The sequence below is a fragment of the Lonchura striata genome, chromosome Z, assembly GCF_046129695.1.
Source record: "Lonchura striata isolate bLonStr1 chromosome Z, bLonStr1.mat, whole genome shotgun sequence".
NCBI classification, from domain to species: domain Eukaryota; kingdom Metazoa; phylum Chordata; class Aves; order Passeriformes; family Estrildidae; genus Lonchura; species Lonchura striata.
In genome coordinates, this window is record NC_134642.1 from 82532010 (window position 1) to 82557514 (window position 25505).

Below are 25505 nucleotides of genomic sequence, written 5' to 3' on the forward strand. Positions count from 1 at the left end.
TTACTGCGGGTGACTCTTCACTTGATTTGCTGTCACTGTCCGGCAGTGGAGGATACGACCTTGCAAACTGTTCATGAAGCTCAGAGGGGGGCGGGGGGCAAATGGCTGGGCTAGAGTGGAGGGGTGTAGGTCTTAGATTCAAAGAAAAAACATAAATTTCTAACCTGGTAGAAGCTTGAGAAAGTGTTGAGAAAGAATGTAAGTAAGTTCTTTATCTCTCTTGTTGTTCACATTGTTTATAATTAGGTTTTACTACTATACGTCATCCACTGCACACCAATAGGTGAGATGTTTTCACTTCAGGACCAATAGAGCTGGTCTGCAGAAAGCTCTGTATAAAAGAGAGATGTATTTTGAAATAAATCAGTTACAGTCTCAGCCTTCTGAACAAAGTCTATTCATTCCCATCCTGCCTCAACAGCGTCAGAGGGGAGCAGGGGGCAGACAGCTGGGTTTGTCTCTCTGCTAAAGACATTTCAGCTAACTGGCGCAGTGGTGCAGTGTATAGAGGCAGCGCTGAAAGCTGCTGTGCAGGTGTGAGATAAAGAGGCTTAGGAGTCTGAGAAGGAGATACTTTGGCAGTCTGCCCGGAAGCCTTAGCAGCGTTCCCAAAAGCTTCAGCATCCAGCCCAGAAGCTCTGGCAACTTTCCTGGAAGCTTTGCTAGCCTGCCTGGTAACTTCCATGGGCACCTGCACCTTCTTCAAGGATGTATTCAACAAGTTCCCCATCAAAGGCCCCATCTGACTCATCCCTCCCATCAGACTCCTTTATCAACCCCAAATCTTCATCCACGTTGTACTCTGCTTGTTCCCGCTGTTTTCCATTACTTTAATGCCTCAAAAGGCGATCTCCAAGTAACAACTAGATTGACAATAGTTTTATCTCCCGCTCAGATGACTTCCCACAGCTTGTCCCTGACTTTTTTCCAGCTTTTAACACTAAATGCTGTGTCAGGATCAGTGGCAAAATCCTATGATCTAGCCCACAGCAATATACTACAAAGGGCATAGTCTGAAGTAGTAATTCCTTTATTTCTTAACAAAGCTTTCTATGTAGCCAAAAGAGTCTCTTCCTCTTTAGATTTATTTCCCATTATTACTAGTTGGTGCCCCACCTGCTTCCAGGTGCCTTGATAGGAGAAAATCAGGTCTGGACTTGCCTGTGGCTTCCACCCGCCACTCTCAGCTGCACCGGCGCCGCCTCCCCCGCTACTCCCCAGCGGGTCAGGGCTGCCAGTCGCTGGGACCCCGCGTGGCTCCAGACCGACCACGCTGCTCAGGCTGCTGCTCCACGCGGTGGGCACCAGCTGTCACTGGTATATACACTGCATCGTGAGGCGGTCGCCACACAAAGCACAGACCACAGGCGGTCTCAGATGGCAACTCTTTATTACCGAACATGGCTGACCTTTTATAAACTTTCTAGTTGTTTATACTTCTTCTACCCCAACTATTGGCTACAAAAAATCAACATAACACCACCGGTGAACAGTAACATGACTTTAGTTAACTTTCTAAAAATGCTTTATCCGGCTGCAGTTCTCTCCTTATCTTTCTCCAGTTCTTCTCTTCTCTCAGCCTCCTTGGTAGCAGCCTTGGAGAGAGCTCTTGATCAGCTTCTTCTTGCCTCTCAGCTTCTTTTCGCTCCTTCAGCTAACAGGCCTGCTGTTAGCCCCTTCCACAGTAATTCATCCATGAGGGGCAGGAAACAAGTAGAGCAGAATAGGATTAAAAAGCCTAGTGATTAATTAGAATTGGTTAAAGTCTGACAGATGATGACACCAAAATTAATCATCCTAGAGTGTAGCCTACATCACACTACTCGCATTTCTATATTCAGGAAACATGTTTTCTTCCTTTTACGCTGTCTTAATTTAAAAGCTGAAAGATTCAAGAGGAATTACTACATCCTCCAATGAGTCCATGAAGTTTCCTCTGAATGATCTCCTTAGTGTTACTGCAGTCTACTATTCAAGTACACAGGGACAACTGTCACAGTAATCTCATTAAAAATGTGTGCTTTGTTAAAATAACCATCACAAAAATCAGTCATAGTAAGGCAGGTAAGACAGAATCAGTATTGATATTGAAAATCTATTATGGATGCAGAGAAAGGCAGAATCCAAAAACTTCAGAAGTGTGTATATAATATACTCATTTAGTTGAAAAAAACTTATACATGTTTATTAGAACAAGTTTGGGGTTTTTTTTAAATCTCATTTTTTCTACTTTGGATAGCTTTACCTCAGCAGTCCACGAATTATTTTTGCTGTATTAAACTAGTGAAACAAGGATATTTAGTCTAGATTTTTAAATTCCAGAAGGAAGTATTATGCAGTGTTACAAATGAAAAGCTACGTTAGGTTCCTAATTTATCAGTAAAATACCTAACTGCAGAATGGTATCAGCAAGAAATTCTATTACTTTGGAAGAGCAGGGTGGTATGTTAGAGAACTCTACCTTTCCAGACACTGGAGAAGGAGTAGCACAGGGGCTGGAATAGCTACTGCTGTCTGCAGGCTTCACTGAGGACTGAGCTGATCTGTCATCTGAGGATTGGCTGGAGAGCAAAATGTCATTTTCTTTGTACTTCTTTGGCTGGTGGAGTGCAGGAGAAGTAGATTTCACCGAAACCCTACAAAGGACATACCTTGAGTTTCACAAGCAGTCACTGAACAACTTACATCGACCTGTCAGCCTACTGCATGACCACATGTATTACAGCAACTACAAAATCTATTAAAGCCTAACTAAACTCATACTGACCATTCATTGCTGTTTAATGCTACTGTTAAACTTCTTCTGCTACTTCTCAAACATCACAATTCATGGACAATATTCCTGACTGCTCTCTCAAACAGCAGCCCCAGGTATGAAATATTTCTCTTTGGGATTACAATGCAGCATACAACAGTATAACACCTTCCAGCTGTACTTCCGCTGTTTCCACCTCCTATTACTAGCAGAAACTTTAGTGATACTTGTATACATAAACTGCAACCTACAGTGAGGAGAAGACCTCAGCATCTTACTTTTCAGCATGAGAGGAGTCAGACAATTCTGTTTCTGTTGAGCTTTTTCTGCTGCTGGTTGACTTCCATGTAGATGCCAAAGGAAATTCTTCAGAAGTCACAGGCCTTGGTCTCTGGCCAATTCCTGAAGGCTGCTGCAGACCTGCAGACTGTTCTTCAGCACTCAGAACAGCTGTAATTGCTCTTACAGTTGTTTCATCAACCTGAGACTGCAGCTTAGAAGGAGCTCGCATACGACGCAGAAACAAGCTGTGCCACTTCTGCCTGAGTTGCAGCAGCATACCAGCAGCCTGTAATAAATTCCAATCCTGTTAAATACTGATGAAAATTAGATCACACAGGCAAGAGAACCCTGTCTTTTCCCTATCAGGCAGCACCTGGCATTCTAATATAAACAGGGCCCACAATTAAAGGCAAGACTAAGGTCTTGGGGAAGGGGAATAATCCATATTTAAACTAAGATGTTAATTTGCTTTCTTTTCCTTGGGTACAAGGTCATTTTGGAAACATTTCATTTAGCTCTGTACTAAACTTAGCTTTGTATTGTAATTCCACAGACTTTTTTTTCCCTTCTTTTCTTTCAAGAAAACCCAGTTTTTTCATGCTTTATGCCCTTCCTTGCAAGTCAGTCTCTACTCATGCACTCTTCAGTCATAGTTGATGGAAAAGAGCTCTAAGTGATATTTTTCTTACATAGACACCTGGTCAAATGTAATGACTAAATTCAGAAGATTATTGTCTAATTCTGCTACCAGAAATGCTTCCATTACAATAAATTTTAAAAAATCACTCTTCTGGACATGACTACGAGAGAGAGTATTATTATTAGAGTTGGTAAAGTTGTGTGTTTCATGACCCATAAACTACCTCCTACCACAGCCACAGCTCCTCAATGACATAAAGACTTCTATTTCAAAGAGGATTTGAAATTTATCCTTCCAAAATCTGACAGCAACTTTCTCTCAGCAACTTCAGCTTCAAGTGCTCCTTTTTTGATCTGATTTTGGTTATCCTCTCAGAGAAAGAAGAACACAATATGCCAATGTGACTGTTCTCTCAGCTCCGGTTCAGATTTTGGCTTATCCCAGCTTGTGCTATGGCCTGATGGAGCACCATGCAGGCAGGACAGGAGGCCAGAAGGAGCAGAAGGGCCCTTATGCTGTCACTGTCACCTGCAGCTTGCTGTCCCTTGCACCCATCATTTTTTGTCTGCCAGTCTCTTCAGAATCTGCTGACTTGTGGAAAGAGACAAAACTGCCAAGCTCAGATATAAAACATCATATTGCCCAGAAAGTTTTTGAAACAGACCCAACAGCATCTGGATTGCTGAGGCTTTCCTGCTCCCTTTTGTGAGAGACAGGACACCCACACCAATATGGAGGAAGAGGGATGAGCACTCTCACTGTTGACTTAGGTGACTATTCTCTTTCTTTCTGCTGACAGGTAAAAGAAGAGAAAGGTATGGGTGATAGGTGATCAAACACTGCAACTTGGATTTTGAATACACAAATTCATGCAACAGACAACTCTGTGCCAAAGGGGATTGAAGCCGTTTAATTCTTAATAAGCTTGTGAAGTAAAGGTTAAATCACAGAGTACCTAGTTCGAGAGACCCAAATGGACCATGACATTCTTGGAGAAAATTCTTGGCTACTCAAATGTTACAAAAACCTTTTCACATCTTTTTACAATTCCTCTACATGAAGCAAACCCAGGAGTAATTTCTTACTTACTTCAGGGTCCAGTTTGAGATGGAGCCATTCATCCAGCTTCAGCAGTGCCAGATCAGCAGATGTCCTGTCCTCATTCTCACTGTCACTGCTATCATTAGATACCCCTCCCCCTGAATTAAAGACAAAAGGTTCATTAGAATTTCCATTTTTTTTCTACTATTATTTCTATACAAAAACCCACATACTACTGTATTACCAGCAATATTTTTCCTTCTAAAATTGACTTTCAATGTAAACATTTGTAAAACTACCTCTTCTTTTCTGCAAATACACTGCAAAGTCTTTGCTCCAGATAGCAGCAATCAAGTAGCCAGACCTGCTGAAGGTCCTACTATGTAAAAACCTGGATTGATATGATGTGACCCAACTCATGTACCTTCACCAGTATTCACAGGCCACTATACAACTTTTGCCTAAAGCTGTTTGCAAAATCACACGTGCCTCTATTTCCTAGTAAAACAGCAGAGTTAAAGACCTAGTAAGAAAAAAAAAATATATATATATGGCTATTAATTAGGATTCTTTATTTTTCTTAAGTGCAATTCAGTCAGCATGAGCACTACTCTAAGGTTCACAGTTTAAAAGCAAGACAGGAAAGCTTTAGAAATAAGTTGGACTTTTAGTCTGATTCAAACTATGACAACTAGAAGCAGTTATTTTTGCTCCCATTCCAACAGGACTCAATTTAAATGAGAAGTAAGAAGGAAATGTATATATATTCCCTATTACTTACAGTTAATAGTACAGTTAACTGAAATTAAAAATTATCAGTAGAACATATCTTGAAAATGTATGTGTTAGCTAGAAGCAACATGACTTGTTTGCCATACTGACTGTTTCTAAATTATTCTGTTTGAATAATCTGGTTCAATGTATCAAATAAAGTAGTCTGTAGAAAAAGAACATGCATACTACACTTCTCAGTACCAGTACTACAGTTCTCATTAGACATTGTGGCTGCGTTCTTTCCTTACAAACTACACTGCAGTTTCTGAGACCCTACAACTGTGTAATTTATGGACTTGAATAGGTAAGGAATCCCAAAATGGAGAGATTTGTTACAGAACCAACAAACTCTTCCTGAATAGCTACAGGAATTATAACAGGCGCTGTTTCCAGAATCAGACAATACATGTATTAAATATTACTGGAAAATAAGCTCTGCATGTCACACGCTGATGTATACCAATGGGAACATCCCAAATCCAGACTCCAGTGTACCTCGAAAGGATGAAGATGCCTGCAAGGCATTACTTGGTAGTCTGGCTGGTCCACAGAAGAGGGCCACGGTGACAGGTGTCACAACAGAGCAGCACCTGATGTTTGCTGTCTTGTGAGCTCTTGTCATTTCATCATATATAAGCCAGTCTGTGGGGAGGGCCTGGATGGCTGCAGCTTGTCCATTTGCTGGGGCAATCTGTGCAAGAGCAGGTAACTGTAATTAATGTAAATTTGAATGTATTTTTCATTTTATCCAGAGACACTGTGGATGCCTCAACCTGGCAGTGCCCAAGGCCAGGCTGGGTGGGGCTCTGAGCAACCTGGACTAGTGGAAGGCGTCCCTGCCCGTGGCCAGGGTTGGAATGAGATAAGCTTTAAGGTCCCTTCCAACCCAAACCATTCTCTGATTCTGTATTTTGAGAATTAAATACATCTACAATTATATACATATAAAAATATACATGCACTTAAAAAAGTGTGAGAGAATTCAATCAGATTCATCAATTATCCTACCATGATAAAACAAAATATGCTGCTTTAAAAAGAAATGTTAAAAAAAAGTATCAGAGAAAAACTTGCTTTTAAGAATAGGGATCATTGTATCTTTAAAACAATTTTATAGCAGGGCAGTTTTTTTGCCTTTTTGCCTTGTTCCATCTAGAGAAAGGACTAATTGAAAGGATGAAAAAATGAATCAACTCCAGTTCTATCAGCTGGGTAGAACAGTATTTTCTAAAGCTGTAGTGTTAAATGCCTATACTGCTTTTGAAGTACTGACAAATAGGAAAAGACATTTCTAAAACACGTGACAGATTTTAGTGCCCTTTTTTTTGAACTATGAATTCCAAGTGTCTTTACCTTTTTATACTGAGACTGACCAAGAACAGAGGTAGGATGAAATCGCACTTTCTTCTCCTTTGGTTCCGTCAACACCAGGCTGTCTCTGTCTACATGCACAAGATTGGGATACATCCCGGCCACTAAGGCACCTTTAATTACAGCCCAGTTCTCAGAGTTAGTATTAACATCTCTAATATCAGCTCCTCCTCTGGCTCTCACGAAACCTGACAAATGAAAGAGACAAAACAGTGCCATGTTACCTTGTGTTTGCCTCTCAAAAGGAGTCAGAAACTAAAGGTGAAATAAATGACTTTTTTGTTGCATTTTTCACCACTGCCAACCTTAACAGCACCAAGAAGAAACCATTACACTGAAATCCTTCCTGATAAGGGGTTTCATACTGACACAGAATACCACTATTTTCTACAATATAAAGACATTTCCTATGGGAATAATTCATTAAAACATGAAATGCAGTGGCATGTGGAGATGAGGGTGCTTTCAGTTAGATCAGCCACAATTCCTCATCTGCACCATACCCTGCATGAATGTGTGCATGACGGTGTATTTCAAATTAAGGAAAATTACACCAGTGAACACGATTTTTGTTACAATTTCTATATGCTTGACTTTAAAACAATATTAAAATTGTTTCCAACTTCTCTACCTGAGGCTCTAAGCTGGCCAAGCACCTGTGTTCTCATTCCTGCAATGATTTCCATTGTGGCTTGGGATAGGAAGTTCTTTTCACAGAAGGCTCTCTCCCATCCGTCACTGCGTGCCTTCTGCCATGCCTGAAAATGTTTTCACATTTGCCTACTAATTTGAAGGACTTAAACTAAAAACTTCATTTTCTTTAAAGATTACATTTATGTCAATAAAATAAATGCAAAACCCACTCTAAAAGTTAATGTATCAAGCCAGATTATTTTTTCTGTTCAACAATTAGATTCTCTTTATGTGCTCACTCCAGTGATGATTATGTCAAGTTAAAACAATAAATAAAGATCATTACATTAAGATCATGATTCAAAGTTCAGTGTAGTAGGATGCAAAGAGGCACATTGTTGAAACATTCCAAATTTTCTAAGGTTTGAAACAAAACATACTACAAAAAGGGTTCCCTCACAAATTTATGAGTCCAATACACAGGAAAGGCACTAGGCAAAAAGAAACAGTCTGCCACTCTACATCCAACTGGTACATCTGCATTTTGCTTGGGTGATGTGCTGTGATTAGTACTCTCTGAAATGAAAGACTACCTGGAAAACCCTGAGCAGGGCCATGTGGTCACTGAACGTCCCGGCAGCAAAACGCTTCCTGCACAGCACGGCTGCACGCTTTTGGGAGGCCAGCGTGGGCAGCACAAAAGGGTCTTGGCAGGCAAGAGCACAGGCAATGGTCAGAACAGGATCCAGGCACTTCAGAACTACAGCATACAACACCATTTTACCGAGGTGTGGCTCTACAGGTAATTCAGTCAGCTGATAACCAAGCTCAGTGAGATCTTCCCAAGGGTCCATGGCATCTATGGTCTGTTCATAAACAAACAAACAAACAAATAAAGGAGAGGGGGATGGGTACAGTGGACAAAATCAATTTACAGTGAAAGCAAAAAGGATGTGAATAATGGACATTAACTAGACTTGTTTCCAAACACTGAAGAAGCAAGTCAAACTATTAACAGAGACAAGACTTTGAAGCACTCTCTTCCCTTGACATGGAAAAACACATCCCCACACACAATATGAAAACAGACAATAAACAAAACTTCAAAACATCCTTAAGTAATTAAAAACAGCTTCAGTACAAACTGATGTCAGTAAACTGCTACACCACAAGTTTGGGATCAAACACGATTACCATCTAAACCTATTCCTTTTCTGACCTTAAGCATATGCACAGCATTTCTCACAGTTACAGCAGGCGGAGGATCAGGAGCTTTCATAAGAAAGTCTACAACTGGACAATTAATTGGAGCAAGAATTTTCGTGTACAAACAGATCTCCTGCAAGGTAAAAGGCAGAACAAAAAAAGATTACCAAGATTTGGAAGCAGCCGCCAAACACATGATTTGTTGCAATTAACGGTATGGTTTGAGGACATTGTATTTTTTTAAAATTATAGTTTCTAACTGAACACGCACCTGAAGCGGCAGTCTTAGAAGTTCTGGAGATTGAAATTCCAACATATTCTGAAATCGGAGCCTGCTGAAGAGACGAAAGCAGACCCCAGGCTGACAGCGCCCAGCCCTTGAAAATAAAATATGGGAAGTTGTGAAAATGAGGATTTCTTTCTAAAAACAAAACCAAAAGCCAACAAACAGACACAGAAACTCAGAATGAAAAAGAAGAGACACTACCATGAAGAAAGTGTTGTTAAGTCACACGCAAAGTGAAAGTTTTCTAATCATGAATTATTTTTAAGAGTGTGGCAAATTTTTACTGTAATTTTAACCCAACACTGAGAAATCTGGAGAAAGAAAAACAAGGCTTTTCTAATGTAAAGTGCTGTGGGTTTTTTGCTAACCTAAGACCAGTCCAAATCTCAATCATCCTTGGTTGTAAGGAACCAGTTGCAAACTTTCTTGCTTCCCCTCACATCCCCTAAAAAGAAGTGATGCTTGGAATAAAAGGTAGAATAAAGATGAAGTAACTTGTGAGTGAATGAGGGACAGCAAATTCTCTCAGTCATATACATCTATGTGCATACGTGCAGCTTAATGCCAATATGATTGATTAAACAGGCATTTGTTGCTATATAAACTTCTGAGCCCTCACCCACAGTGCTGGGAAGAATATAATCATGGCCTATTAAGTCATGGATAGCTTGGAGAAAGTGAAATAGGCAGTCCTCTGCCCATAGACATGATGTGAAAACACCCCACTGGACATTGTGACTGCAGGTGCTACGTGGGAGAAAGAGGAAGGAGAACAAATTAATGGGGGGAAAACAACCCAGACCTTTGGGAAATGCCTGAGCATCACTTTTCTACAACTTGGGAGATTATTCCAAGGAAATACATGCTGACGCCTACTCGTCTGCAGAGAACCAGTGTTAGCCTCTATGCAACACAACACCGGAATAGGCCAGGAACAATTACTATGTTGTGTGGTTTATTCTAAACATAAAGAACTGTGGATATCTGCAAAATGGAAACTGCTATGAGGCACTTATTACCTGCCTTTTCTCTGGATAGCACTGGCTTTTGAAATCCACCCCATTTTTAGCACTGTAGCACAACTCAGTGCATCAAAAGACTTCTAGAAAAACAAAGACAGGAATACAAACTGAAAACTCAATAGGGTACATGAAATACAAGTTACTAGTTATTTAGATTACCAACAGAAGTTTTCTAAAAAGTATGAAATAGTAAGATATACAGCAGCTTCTGACACAAAGGTACCTTCTCAATTTCAAGTGAATTAATGAGGGTATCTCCTTTCTAGTATCTTAATGCTCCACAATTTTTGAAATTCAAGATTTTCAAAGTTTTTTAGACAGATAGCTTACAGAATTTGTCTTAAAATAAATGCATGTTGAAACTTTTCAGAAAGGACTGTTGCCTGACAGGCACTAGCTCTCAGCTAGTAAAAGCTTTTTTTCACTTTACTGTAAAGTAATAAATAAAAAAAAAAAGTTCTCCAAAATTTATGCACTGTGTGTTTTGTGTGTTTTAGAATCACACTAGGAAAATTTAAGGCAGTCCTACCTCTTTCACCTTGCCTGAGTCAATGACAATCACCACATCATTGACTGTTATGCTGGTTTCTGCAATATTAGTAGAAAGAATCTGCAAAGAAAAAAACCCAAAACCCCTAACACTATAATAACTGTAAAAGCAATGGCAAAATAGGTCATTGTGGCATTGGAAAAAGTCCTCTAATACTTGCAATTTTGCGGATGCCAAAAGGTGGACTTTCAAGCACTTTCTTCTGGTCCAAAGTCTGCATACTTGAATGAAGCATGAAAACTTGGTATCTAATGCAAGACAAAAGGGACATTTTAAGGATCCTTAAAAGAAGCAATGAAAAGCCACAGTAACTAAAGGTTTTACCTGTGAGCATTATCAGCAAATCTCTTGTCATCCAAAACAATGCGGTCCCTCAGGCTCACTATCTCATCATACCCAGGAAGAAATATTAAAATTGCTCCTAAAAAAGGAAGTGGGTTTGCAAAGTTAAACAGAAAATTCAAATACATGTCAAATAGCACTCAGAAGGTTTTAACGTTTGTGGATTGCTGAAAAAAGAGCATGATTATCAGAAGTCAAATCCACAACCACTGGTTAGGTATTTACCTACCTGCATCAGAACTATGACAGATGCTGTGAAGTAAGTGCATTATCAGATCCAGATCCACTTTTTCATCATCAAAACTGTGATGGTAAGCTGTCAGTAGCTCTCTGTCCTCTGCACTAAGGTCACTAGCACTTTTTTGGATCAGGGAATTTTCATCCATGTTTCCAAATCCGAATGAAGCGCTGTAACAGGAAAATACACCAGAATCAAGGCTGCCCCTTAGGGTTTGCATTGAGCCATCAACTCAAACTTAGATCGAGACCAACATGACTATTGGTCTTGAATTCTGATGTTTAAGTGTAGCAGAAGGGAATCACCATACTATTACTGTTTACTGATTCCAATGTTAACCCAATGAAGGATGCCACTTTATTTATTAGTGTTAACTTTAGTTTTCTTCAACTTCATTGAAACACAACCATAAGCAAAGGAAAGTATAAAGATACTTCTCGTTTATCTGTTCAAGTAAAAATATTTAAGAGATACGTCTTCTCCAAAAATTCCCCACTAGCAGAAACTACACTAAGAGAAATTATAGTAGAGATAATCTTTACAAAACACTACCTTCAAGTATGATAACTGTAAGTTAATCAGAAAATCATTCTTGAATGGCCTAGTGTACACATTACTTCTGTAAATTTTCTTTAATATGCCTATTGCATATAAAAAAATAGATAAAAACACATTACAGATTTGTTTCCAAAATAAGCATGTGAAAAGAAAATGGTACATAGTATAGAATTAGCAAGTTGTGTAAACATAAACAATATGCTATTGAGTACAAACTCTTTTGCTGTTTATTTTTTTCAATATTCCTATTCTTAAAAAAAGGTATTGCTATTAAGTCCAGATTTTAGAGCATGAAAAGCTAAAACCTGTTCTGATTAGAACACAAATCTCAAATTTCCCATCACAACTCTTTGTATATCATATACAACTCATATTGCAAAACAGTTACAGCTTACCTGTAGGATTCCAACAGATGAACAACCTCTGTCTGTCCAAAGTGCCTAGCCCAGTCCACAGCCATCCTGAAATAGTTGCACAAGTATTTTTATTAGACTTTTCACTTCAAAAGATGCATATGAAGAGCACATCAGGAGAGGCAATTGACATCAGACTTTTGTACCCATTTCTGTATTGACATCAGTACTGTTATTGCTGGATCTGCAACTTCCCATTTGAAAGTGCTTGAATAGGTGTTAACAGCTGACTTTCAGGTGACTACAGTTCTTTACCACAACAGAATGTCAGTTTTACACAGGAGCAAACATGCACGAGGAAGTGAGGAGGAAGAAGGTGCCATTCCTTTAAAAATGGTGCAGAGATCAGACCTGCCTGTTTGCAGTATCCTTGAAGTCATCTCAAGAAGTCACACCTCAGGCATAACATCTGGCTATTTCATGTCTTTCAGAAGCTGTCCTCCTCACTATGCAGTTCACTGTTTTATCTTTAAACTGCATTTCTTCCCCAAGTTATTCAAATGTTAGCACCAAATATCAGACCCCTGGAATCCTAATTCTTATCATTCCATACTACAATTATTTACTGTACTTCCCTGTTTATATGAAGACATACTCCATGACCACAAAACCTGAGTTTCTACAGATTCACAAATATTTTTTACATGCTACAATATATTTAGAAACATAACAGAAAGATCTTCTGATATGTGTAGCTCCATGAAACTAGAATTGCCAAATATTTTGGTCCAATTCAGTAGATTACAGTTGTTCTACTAACCAGTATCTTACATAAGACCTACTGAAACAAAGTTTATAGCTCATAATCAAGACCATGTAATTAAGAATTCAATTTAGAATTTACAGAAAACAATGTGATTATGAGGAGTTAGAAATTGTTGAGGCTGTCAAAATCTATAGTTCTTGCAGCAGTGTGATAAGTTAGCAAATTAATTTAGATGTTAAAGAATTTTATTTCTCTCTCCTATATTGACAAATAAATCTATCTTTTGGTTTCTCTGTTTTTACCAGCCATTAGATGATTTGCAGTGGATACTTGCTCCCATGCTGATCAACTGTTCTACTTGACTCAAAAAGCCTCTCCCTGAAGAAATCATCAGAGCAGTCGCACCAGTTTCACTGTGCCTATAATCAACTGAGAAGTAAAAAAAAAAAAAAAAAAAAAAAAAATCCAGCAAACCCAGTAGAAATGTTATTTTTTCATCTAAATATAGTACAAATACTGCTTTCAAATTCCAGCGCAAAGAAAATTTGTTTCCTCACTTTATCTCTGAAGTTAGTTCATATGAATTCTACACTGTTTTAGAAACACACTTCTGTCAATACTTCAAAACAACAACTAACTAAACAACTCATTATTTTTGCTAGCCCAATCATTTTTTCAGTCGGCATCAGAATGCAAAGGTAACACCATTTGAAACTGGAGATAAAAGTAGCCATAAAAATCTAAGTACATCTGAGGTTGCTTTTTTCTTATGTAATAACACATGAAACTTACCACTGACATTTTCAGTTAAAATAAGATTTAACAGCTGAGCAAACGAATCAGTATCTTCATGCAACCAGATGTCAGAAAGACAGGAATCCATTTCTTTTACTATCCACGGTTCAAGGCAATTCACATCTTTTTCAGTCTGAAAATAAAAAACAATATTGAAAGCTTAATCTTTTCCAAGAGTTGTCTTTATTCTCATACATTACCCACAAAGAATTGGAATGGTTATTTTTCCCAGCAGCAACAGAAACCCAGCACTCAGGCATCGGTTCATGCATTGATTTTGTCATACGCAAGTAGGAACACAATGGCAGTCGAGCCATTTGATCTGAGGAAAAGCTGTGTGCAACCACCCGAACTGAAGAGCACACTTCAGCTAGAGCCGTTCATCCTCATCAAGTAATCTTTAAAATACGTTAATGTCTTGAAAGACTCGACAGAACTTTAGAAAACAGATTTTAAATGGCTAGTAATACAACACAAATATGAACACCGGTAACATCTCTTCTGACAAAAGAAAAAACTTACCAGTTGATTAAATACTGTGTCACTGCCATCATCCAACCATTTGTACTCCTCATTTGTCCTCGGAACTGATTTTTGTCTCCGAGATGTCCCTTTGTTAGTGTTATCTTGAGCTGAACACCACTCATCAAGAGTGTTCTTCTGTTTCTCTTCTAGAATGCAAAGTATTCCCCAAGAAAGTTTTAGAGTCATATTTATTATCCATTGTTTTCTACTAAAAAAGTTAGTTACAGCAGGTTTTACCAAGTTTTACCTATTCAACCTCTTTTATTTAGTCTAGAATGCTACTATCAGTCCAACATAAATGACATGTTTAAGGGTACCCAAAGAGCACCACTGCAAACAAGGGCTATAAAAACAAGGTAAAACCCAACACTTTGCTGTTTAACCCCCCAAACCTCCATTATTCCAAACTACTGCACTCAAAGTATCTCCCTTAAGTAATCACCTTCTACACAATGGAATTCTGAAGACAAGTGATACAGTCCCTGCATGTAACAACTTACTTTTCTACACTAGTGGAAGAAACATCAGAAAACACCAGTGTCCTAACTGAACTATTCTGACCCCAGTGATCAGAGATGAGCACTGTGATCAATACCCAGTTAGGACTGGATATTGAATGTTATAGCTTTGGGGTTTGCATTTTTTACTTTTTCTTTAAATAATCACTGGGATCATTACTTTCAGTTGCCAGGAAAACTTCTGAAGCAGTATCTACTTAATCAACTTAAAACCAATGATGTATAGCTCAAGACTCTTAACACTTAAAAAAATACATCCATGCCTGAAGAAAGCAGTGAAAAATGTTACTGAAGGGAATACCTTGTCCATTTAGTGCAAGATGTACAAAATCATGCCTGCTTTAATAGCTGCACTTTAATTTGCACCCAAAGGTACAGAGCATCCTATGCTTCTTTAGTATTCATGTGGGCAGAGCCCCCAGTTATATATAACTCTACAGCATAATAATTAGAAAAAGATGACATTTATCAACTGAGTGAAAACAGAATGCAACCACTGAATCAAAGTGATTTTTTTTTTCTTTAATTGCATAAAATATTTCCATAATGTAAATATTGAGAGCTTAAAGATACTTGTTGTCATCTAATCACACTCATTTAATCTCCTGACTCTGGAACTTCAACAGAAAATAATTCTGTTAATTGTTTGTTCAATCAATGATTCTCATTGCCAACCCTTAGAATTAACAAGTCCACTGACCTTGCTGCTTTTTTTCGTTGTACTTCACCATCTCTTTGTTCGTATACCCAGTGCTTTGTAAAATGTCCTCCAGAAACATCTCTTTAACTTCAAAAGGTCTCCCTTGGACTAAAATAGAAAAAATCTGTAAAAGATCATATATTCACCAGCTTCACTTACAGAATTAATTTTTTAAAAAAACTACCTTCACTGGAGTTTATTTTTCTCAAAACTGTACAAAATAAAACATTTCCAAAATCAAATGCCACCTTGTTTCGCCTCAACCTCTTCAATTTTATGAAGTGCTCCAGCAGGAGATGTTCATAAGATTGACAGTTATTAACTACAATTTTTTTTAAATGAGAAAAAGAAAACAACCGTTTTTGTTTAGGCTTACAAACAAGAACTTGCCATGTAAGTCTGCCATCTGGATAAAAATGTAATTAATTAATAAGCAATTAATACAGCTTTTTGGAAGGTTCCACACAGAGACAGTACATCTTTGTACTGAACTACTTTCTTTTCATGAGAATCATGTGAGAAGGCAGCCTTATCTCCATGTCCTCAACTAATTCAGCAAAGCTGAGCTTTCTTTACTGAATACTTCTTGACAGATGAGACATCCCAGCGGCCTTTATCTTCTGATAATTTATCCCGATTTCTTTTTCAACAGGACTGTTTTCTAGACCTTATCTGTCGACATTGCAGGATGCTTTTTGCATGAAGATTAAAATCTCTACATTTTGATTTCTTCTTCCTTAACCTGACTCGGGAACACTCAGGATTTTCCTTCAGAAAGAACAATCCACAATTCACATACTTTTAGAAGCTGGTCACAGAGGAAGCCTTCCAACACTGATCACAAACTCTGTGTACTACAGTGATCCACAGCTACAAAATGTAGTTTCTGTGGTCAGGATTTTGTATTGCTGAAGGAGACTCAAACCTTGTATATTACATTAACAGACAAAGCCACTTATTTTAATTCTTAAATTAACAAAAAAAAAAAAAAAACAAACCAAAAAAACGGGAAAAAACCATCTTTTGAATTGTTATTGGCCTGTTACATAACCAGCACAAACACTGTGGTAAACTGGAGAGATTGGGAGAGATTGACAGCAGATTTTCCAACACAAATTGACCGATCTGAAAGAACAGGAAGCTGCAAAAAGACTAAACTGGAAAGTCATACAACAATCACAACTGAGGCACTCCCTTGCAAAAAAAATTCAGAGAACATGAAATCACGTGTAATTTCCAGATTCCCGTCTCCAACAAGCTGCAAACCTTATTCAACTGGGCAGAAATTCAAAACTGAGAACTAAACACTTCCATCTGCAAAAAAAGGAAGGCAAAAAAGGTTTCCTTCTCACAAACATTTGCTAAAATAAACCACTAAGCAATCCCATTTCCTAAAACCATTGAGATTTTTTTAAAAAAGGCTGACATGCAGAGAGTCTACCTGATTGTCAGATAAAGCATTTCTCTTGAAAGCTACTTTTCAAAACACATTAAAGTTGGACATTACTGTTGAAAAAGTAAGAGAATTGCAAGGTGCCAGAGGTCACCCATGCAGAAAACCTGCAAACCAGGAGGGTGGGGCAAAAACTGCAAACCCACAAAAACCCCCCATCTCCCACGCAGTTACATTTTGCCTTTACTAAAGATCAGTCAAATGAAATTAAACCAGCAAATAATGGTAACTTTTCTTTGCATTTGAATGTAGTCTAACTGCAGGTAACTGAGTCTGCAAACAAACTAAGCGAAACTGGATGTCTTTTCTGAATATTTACCTAGATGAACAATTACTAATTTTCCTTAAATCAGAGAATCATGTAATTCTTTTTTCATGTGAAACCCAACCTGCCTAAGCCTGTATTTCTGAACTGAACTTGTACAATTATCTGTGTTTTATCCAGTAACCAGTAACAACCTTCACAAAGCCTGAAGAGTAAGATCCTACTGGAATGCACTGATATGTATCACACTCATGTAGCTCCTAAGTCCTGTATCAGCATGAAGACAGAACTTCAATAACCTCTTCCTACTTCTTCAATTAAGAGTGGAGGGGGGCAGGATGTACCTGCATTTACAGAACTCCCAGGGACTAGAACACTTCACTTTGAATGAGGTGCAAACAGTCAAGAAATAAGAAACCTGCATACAGAAAGAACAAGGATTCCTGTAATTCTCAGTGTATTAATCATGTGCCTTTCCTCAGAATAATTTGCTACAGTTTAGTAAGATCTGTGAGTCTCAGGGCAGGTATACTCAGACTTAAGAGTTAAGATCAAGACTTACTATGTATTACTGGGCAGCTTCCAAAATACCTAATAAAGAGATTTGCATCTAGAGAAGCACTAGAGAGAATTAGTTTTAAATTATTCTGGTTTTGCAGCACATCTCTCAGTTTTATTAGCAAGAAGTCGCTGAACCTATCCCTCTCATGTACTTCATCCTGTAACAAAAGGGGAAAAAAAAGAGATGAAAAACCATCACAGATTCAGGATCACAACTTCTGACAAAAACAAACTTCTCTAAAAAAAAAAAATACATGTTTTGGTGGCACATTACAGAGGCCTTAAAATGTGTGAGTCTAGTTTAAGTAATATGTTTTTTTAAAAAAAACTATCCATAAAGAAACAAAAACGCCTCAAAAAGTTTTTATCCACACTGAGTGCCTTGCAACACTGAAGCTGTAAACACCTTAACTTTAGAGGCTAAAGTGAGTATCTGAAACCTCTCTGATTTTGTATTTGAAGCCAAATTTCAAGAAAACACCACAAACTACAAATCTTATTTTAATAAATTCTCACTTCACCACTGATAAGCATTTAAAGAAATGTATGACACCACAGAATCAGAAAAACAGACAAATTGATTAGACAAGTCATACACAAAGCCTGTAGGTTAAGGCACATAACTGATTAATCATCTTTTTCATTCTTCTGTTTTGATTTATATTATGAATGAAGGAAACAAGGACTCAAAATACAAAGTTTGTAGGCTGACATCAAGAATGTATAGATCATTCTCATGCTTTTTTAACTTTGATAAACAGGCAGGCACCTAAACTTACCTTTTCATCTTCAGTACTTAAATCTTGCCAAAAACATTCTAGTTCCCTTTACTTATTCAATTCCATCATAGGAATATTGACATAATCACAAATGAACAATCTGAATAATTTGCTAACAATTAGACTCCACATTATCTAGAAAACTCTGGGCAAACAAATGGACTGAAAACCTATATTGCTAAAACAAATGGTAAGAGAAATTCTGACACAATCACATTGAACCACATCAAGGTAAGCCTCCCTATGGATTTTCTGCTGACCACAGAAGTTCAGAAAAATTTACACTTCTGTCCTTCTCCACTCCTCCTGATTCCACACTTAATCATTGGCATGGAAATAAGATATTTTTACAGGAAAAACGCAAACACACAGAAAAACACCAAACTGCACAAAACATGCATTCTACTCTTTGAAGTCTTTAAAGTTGATTCAGATTCTACCAAATAAAAACACCTAAAGTGCTCAGCAAATTTAAGTAAAACAAATGAGGACCTCATTTTCCAAAGCAATACATATTGCTCCACCCCACATGAAAGACCACAGGATGTTCACCACAATAACATGGGTCACGGTGGAGAGAGTGCTCTCTCCTGCCATCAGCGTGCCAAGGAGCATGTCATTAGTGCAGAATGTTACCAGCGTCTTTGGAGAAACCCTATGGATCACATCACAGAGACAACTCAGGGGTTTGCACCATTTAAAGCTTTCCATGGATCAAAAATTAAAGCAGCTGCTGACCAGAAGAGATATTACGGTTCTCTCCTCAAAAGATTCATGCGCACCACTTGTTTTTAAACTGTGCCTTTTCCCAGACATTTCCTAACAATTTGTAGTGCTTGTGCCCCAAAACTCTGGACAACAGATTAATTGGAAGAATAAGATTCAATTTTAATAAATAAGGAAGTAAAAGTAAACTGTGAAGAAACCCTGCACGTCATTCATTTTACTAGAAAATTCCATGTGGAAAACCAGGTTCTAATTCCTCAGCCTGTGCTTGGATATAGCCTTTGTACTTGTCTACACGTGGTGGGATGAGCCTGTCTGGACGCCAGGTGCCTACCCAAGCCACTCTATCTGTCCTCTCCATGGGCAGGGGAGAGGAAACACAACAAAAAGACTCCCAGGCTCCAGAGAAAGACAAGGAGAATGTGGGTCTCTCCCATGGGAACGTGGGTCCTCCACGAGCTTCTCCAGTATGGGTCCCTCCCATGGGCTGCAGTTCTCCAGGAACTGCTGCAGCACAGGTCCTTTTCCACAGGGTGCAGTGCTTCAGGAACAGCTTGCTCCAGTGTGGGACCCCACAGGGTCACAATCCTGACAGCAAACCTGCTTCTGTGTGGCTCCCTCCCCGGGGCCACAGCTTCTGCCAGGAACCTGTTTCAGCACAGACTTCCCAGAGGATCACAGCCTCCTTCAAGCATCTACCTGCTCCAACACAGAATCCTTCACAGGAGGACCCCTGCTGCACCGCGGACCTCCACGGCCTGCTGGGCCACAGCTGCCTCACCATGGGCTGCACCATGGGCTGCCCTGGCACCTGGAGGATCTCCTCCCCTCCTGCACTGACCTTCCTGTGTGCAGAGCTGCTTCTCTCACATGCTTTCACCGCTCTTCCTGAACCGCTGCCTCTGTTGTGCAGGTTTTCCTCCCCATTTCCCCACTGTCCCAGAGGCACTGTCACCATTGCAGATAGGCTCAGCCTTGGCCAGAGGCAGGTCTGTCTTGGCTGGCACCGGCTCTGTCACACACGGGAGAGGCTTCTGGCACCTCCTCACAGAAGCCTCCCCACAGCTCCCAAAGCCTTGCCTTGAAGACACAACTCATTACAGCTGACTAAATCACAGGGTCATCTGCTTGATCCTCTGGTTTTTCAGGAGGTGAAAATACTGAAATGTTACAATTCTATACCTGGGGCACAGTTAGCTGTCCCAATAAAAACAGCAATTCTCACTACTCCCTCTGCTACTGCCATCCTAAAAGAGCTGAAAAGTTCCTCTGTACTGTACTCTACCGCTTTTCTCTGGAAGACAGTTAAGCAAACCTCTAAACATCTCCACTCCAAATTTCTTTTGTCCACAGCTCAAAATATTGTTATCTCTCCCTTACAGTGTTTCCCTGGAGTAATTGTATTGATTTTTCTCAAGCTGGATTTTCTGCACTGCTTCCAGTAATTCTACCATTTTCACCTGACTTTGCTCTTCTTCTGCCAGCATAGTACTTCCATTTATTAATCATCCAGCTTATTTGTGACACATTTTCACCAGCTCTTCTAATCTCTTAATATCCTTGTGAGCTTTCATACACATATTTGAATTCTTATTGTGGCTTCATTTTTCAAGTGCTTTCATTTTCACCAGCTATGTGTTGTCTTTGTTCACTCAAGCAACACAACCTTTGGCCATCTTCTGGTCATTCATATCTCAACTGCTGGCCCTTCCCTGAAATGTCATTTCGCTACATGGTGCAAAGATGTAAAAACCCCAACCAATCCATTCATGCTCTGCTTTACAGACAAACTCATCAAGTGATACTGAAATCTCTTACTTTTGCATCACTTCATGTTTTAAACACAGAAGCTGAAGAAGAGTACATTTAATCCAGACTAGACTGATAAATAATGCTCAGCTTCATCAGTCACATTCCAATTTTTTTGTTTTCCCTTTTATGGCTCCTATCAACTCTCACTACTTAACATTAGTTACAGCATGCTGGTTTTCACACCTACCTTCAAAGCTTGCAGACCTTTTGGATCCACACATGTTAAAAGCAGAGGGGGGGGGGAAAAAAAGAAGAAAGTGTAGACTTGATCTGAAAATCAGACAAGGATTTCCATGCATACGCTCCGCAGAAGAAATCAACAGAAAATACCTGAGATTCAGTTCTGTAAGACAACCTTCTACATGAAACTGCAAAACACAGGAAGAAAGCCATCCTTTTCACTCTTACGTATTCCTTACCTGCAGTAACGTATCCCACCTGTGAGGCTGCAACACAAACATACTGCGGTTTCAATGTACACAAGATTCACAAGACCAACACAAGATCAACCGACACTCAGAAGTACCATTGGTACCTGCTCTCTAACCGGATCTGGTAACCAATTGTCTGGCCAATCTTCTCTCTTCTTTCTGCTGCCACTCTTTCAGCCACTGCAACAGCTGCTAAACGTCTTGGCTGAGTACAAAACACACGACAGGGAGTTCCATTCTTGTAGCAGTCATCAAGGATAAATTGAGGGATCTGTAAAGAAGTGGTTCAAATTTGCTTTTTGAAAAAATCACAGCTTTGTTAGCACAGGGAAACCATTAACTGCACATCAATATTGCACACTGCAAAAGACTTTTCATTACAATTATCACAGCAAGCAGATCTGAATCAGCAGAAAATAAATTTCTAAGTATAACCTATTTAGGTTTTTTTAAAAGAAAAACCTTACAGTGCCTCCCTCCTGCTTCAGAGAAATCTAAAAAAAAACCAAAGCCCTGAAGATAATCTCACAAAAAAACAGATTACTCTGGATACTAAGAACAGAACTAGCCTTAGAAGAAAAAGGCTTCTACAAACATCACAGCTACTTTCCCTTCAATATTTTGTATTATTTTAATGAAAAAATGGTATCTACCAGAAAATTGTAAGGAATCATTTATGCTTCTAGTACCTATCTAGAGGCTTAGTGTTTCAAAAGCAAGAAAATTAACTGGAACAACATTTTCAATCACATAGGAAAAGGAAAGCCTTAAAATAGCATCAAAGTACCCCATATCACAAATGTTACACAATTGGCATTAGTTTAGAATAAATACTGTTACAGTTTTTATTTCACTGAAGCAACATACCTGCGTCGTTTTTCCCGATCCAGTCTCTCCTATAATCAAAACAATTTTATTGTCCTTTATGGTTTGGACAATTTCTTCCTCTTTTTCAAGAACTGGTAGTGACTGCCTGAAGGAATCAAACTCTGATTCCCCTCTTTTCCCTGGGACCTGGGGGATACCATCATTAAGTCGACCACTTGTCTTGTTTATTTCTTTGTTTTCTGAGAAGACAAGTTAAAAGTTTATTTATGCAGACACAGAGGAAGGTCACAAAAACACTGCTCAAAAATTGTACTTAAAAATTAACATTGCTGGCTTTTTATGCATCCCTGTGGGTAAAGTGACAAACCCATCACACATTTAGACGTCATATTTATAGCATGTCCTGCAGTGCTTGGAATAGATATTTTTTCAAAACAGTTATTACTTTCATAGGTATTTTGAAGAAAACCAGACTCTTCCAGAGCATTGCTCCAAGTCAAAAAAGCCTACAAAGAGCAAAAGGAGAAACAAAGTAAACCAAAGAATACCAGCCTGGTGTATTTTGGTGGCCTTTGTATCTGCGCCCACATTTCACACCTGCAGTTCCCTCTAGAAATACACGCTGACAGAGTTAAACCTTTAAGCTATTCCACACGTTTGCCTGAAATCATACCAATGCAAGCATGCTGTATCAAGAGCCCTGGCCCACACACAGCAGTGCGATGTGTTAGAAAGCAGTGCCTAAGTAGCCAAAAAACGGGGACATCTTCTGAGGGAGCTACTTCACATCCATCATTGCAAGTGCTACTCTATAATTCCTTGAGAATTATTCTCTGGCAGAATGAAAAGCTTGCTGTAAACTCAGTTATACATATGTAATGCCATTAACAGATTCATATACTAAATTTCAAGCTCTGTTGTACCAAGAAAAACAGACTAAGAGATCAGGAGAACTAAAAATACATTCTTGAGATGCAGAGAAAGGCAAATATTAGACTGTTCATTAACTTATCCCTTACACTCCTAAGACATTGCATTTCAGTACTTTTATTACAGCTTCCCTCTGTTCATATAACAATCCTATTAAACAACAAAAACAATTGGAATTAACAGCAAAGAAAGCACGTCGAGAAGAGACACCACGTATCAAAAACATGCAATTAAACAAGGCATACTGGTACAAATGTTTTCTGTTCACTACACCCATCTCTGCACACAGAAACACAGTGCAATTCTGCCACTTGTAGCTGCTAAAGCAATAATCTAGATGAAAACCTTGCTTTAAAAAAAAAAAAAAACAAGATTTCGACAGAAGTTTGTCTCTCAGTGAACTCTTCCATATTCAAGAAATCAAGTCTGGACAGTAGTCTCTTAAGGACCAAATCTATTTTGTAGAGATGAAGAAATAAAAACTGAAATTCTTGATTTATCAAGGACATTAATTTCTATAAGCACAACAGACAACCTCATTTTCTCATATAGGCGTTCTTATGGCATCACAGTAACACTGACTCTTCAACCCCACCTCATAGTTACTTCTGTGAAGCCACATTTCAAAATGTGCTTCCAAAAAGATTTGGCTGGAACTGGCTCAAAGATTCTAAATTAACACAACACAAGGTGGACATCTCAATGTGCATGATATGACTTCCCAAGTTCCTCACAGCACCAGTTATAAAAGACCTTAAAAGTAAGGAAAATTAATGCATTTGTTTGAAGGTGTCTGTTAGGACACCAGAGGGGACAGAGAGGTTTGTTTTGTCACTGGGTTGCAGGTGGTTTCGAGTGGTGTCGATGGACAAGTCCAAATCAGAACACATGCTGAACGTACCAGATTCAACAGCACAGGCACTTCCTCGCTCTGTCCTTGGCAGGAGCTCCGCGCGTTCCTTATTTGTGACGGGAAAGCGCTGAATTAGGCTCCGGACGGCGTGTTTCGTACAGAGAGCCAAGTCACAAGTCATGACTGCGTGTGCCTCTGACACATCCTTCTTCCTTACAGTCAGGTATCGATTGGCTCCTTTTCTGTCAGGGGGGAGGGAAAACTTATTTTAGGAAAAAGGAACCTACTCTAGGTTAACTTTTATCTGTCAGGGTATGAGATGCTAAGCAAAATCTTTAGAAAAAAAACAGAAATCACAGTGAGAACCTTTTTTAATGGAGCCATTAAATCCACAAAGTATAAAATCAAGCTGTCCCAAAATGCATGTCACAAGCTTTTCCAAGCATGCATACAGCAATGAACAAAGATGCTCATTTCTGTAGCTACTTTTACACTTTTTTCTCTAATACTATTCCTTGCAACACAGTTGGGTATGTTGAAAACATCAATCAGGTTATCATTAGTCTTGAAATTCTATCCGTCTGCACCAAAGAACTGAAAACTGTACCCCGACTCACCCTTTGCTTTTAGATACCAGTCCAAGAGACTGACAGAGCCGGTGAACAAATGTTCTTTCAGTACTAGTGAAACTAGAAGGAAATTCCATCTCTAGAATGATAAATAAGAATGAAAAGACAGTAACAATGCAACAGGCAGTAATCTTGACATCTCAATGTTACAGAACACAGAATTGTTAGGATTGGAAGGGAGACCACCCAGTGCAACCCCCCTGCAGGGTCACCTGGAGCAGGTGACACAGGAACACATCTAGGGTTTGGGATGTGTCCAGAGGGGGAAATTCAACGCTTTCCCTGGGCAGCAGTTTCAGTGCTCTGCCACTCTCAAAGGAAAGTAGTTCTCCCTCAAGTTCAGGTGGAACTTCTTCTCTTTGAATTTATGGCCATTGCTCCTTGTCCTGTCACCAAAAAGCCTGCACCGCCTTCCTGGGACTCATCTTGGAGATATTCATATGCATTAGTGAGATCCCCTCTCAGTCTCCTCTGGGCCAAACAGGACCAACTCCCACAGCTCTCCTGATGAGAGACCTCCATCTCAGTGGTCTCTGCCGGACCCGCTCTATCAGCTCCCTGTCTCCGTGCTGGGAAGCCCAGAGATGGACACAGCACCCCAGCCGTGCCTCACCAGGGCCGGGCAGAGGGGCAGGATCCCCTCCCTGACCCGCTGCCAGCGCCCTCCCCACACCCGCAGCTGCCCCCGGGCCGGGCCGTGCCGCGCACCCGCCTCGTCCCCGCTCCGGAACCGCTCCAGGGCCAGCTGCGCCGCTATTGCCACCACCTCGTCCACGCCGGCGGCCCCGAGGGGCTCGGCCCGGGCGCGCACCGCGGCGGCGGCAGCCCCGTCCCCCGCAGCCCCGCCGGGCTGCCGCCGCGGGACCCGCCCGTGTCGCGACAT

At 39.6% G+C, this 25505-nt stretch overlaps 1 protein-coding gene across 1 annotated transcript; it reads right to left on the reverse strand.

Moving 5' to 3' along the window:
- LOC144248361 (3'-5' RNA helicase YTHDC2-like) lies at positions 1-25505 on the reverse strand. Its single transcript, XM_077790448.1, has 28 exons — positions 25331-25505; positions 24611-24701; positions 24042-24235; positions 22250-22449; positions 21487-21653; positions 18966-19068; positions 17636-17792; positions 15356-15463; positions 14135-14283; positions 13610-13745; positions 13120-13246; positions 12094-12159; positions 11132-11310; positions 10885-10981; positions 10721-10808; positions 10540-10620; positions 10008-10090; positions 8974-9079; positions 8716-8835; positions 8090-8362; positions 7495-7621; positions 6846-7051; positions 5988-6183; positions 4767-4876; positions 3034-3323; positions 2462-2636; positions 692-815; positions 1-110 (listed from the first exon to the last, which is right to left on the reverse strand). Exons 1-28 carry the CDS (start codon positions 25503-25505, stop codon positions 1-3), a joined length of 4038 nt encoding a protein of 1345 aa, XP_077646574.1.

What these genes read in the sequence shown, in the direction of transcription:
- LOC144248361 (XM_077790448.1), bottom strand. Translation starts at nt 25,505, where the DNA reads ATGTCGCGACACGGGCGGGTCCCGCGGCGGCAGCCCGGCGGGGCTGCG. An exon ending in CCGTGACCCATGTTATTGTG is followed by an intron (nt 17,793 to 18,965) that starts GTGAACATCCTG and finishes CTTTTGTTACAG; the next exon opens with GATGAAGTACATGAGAGGGA. An exon ending in GTCAGTCTCAGTATAAAAAG is followed by an intron (nt 6,184 to 6,845) that starts GTAAAGACACTT and finishes GCTCTTGCACAG; the next exon opens with ATTGCCCCAGCAAATGGACA.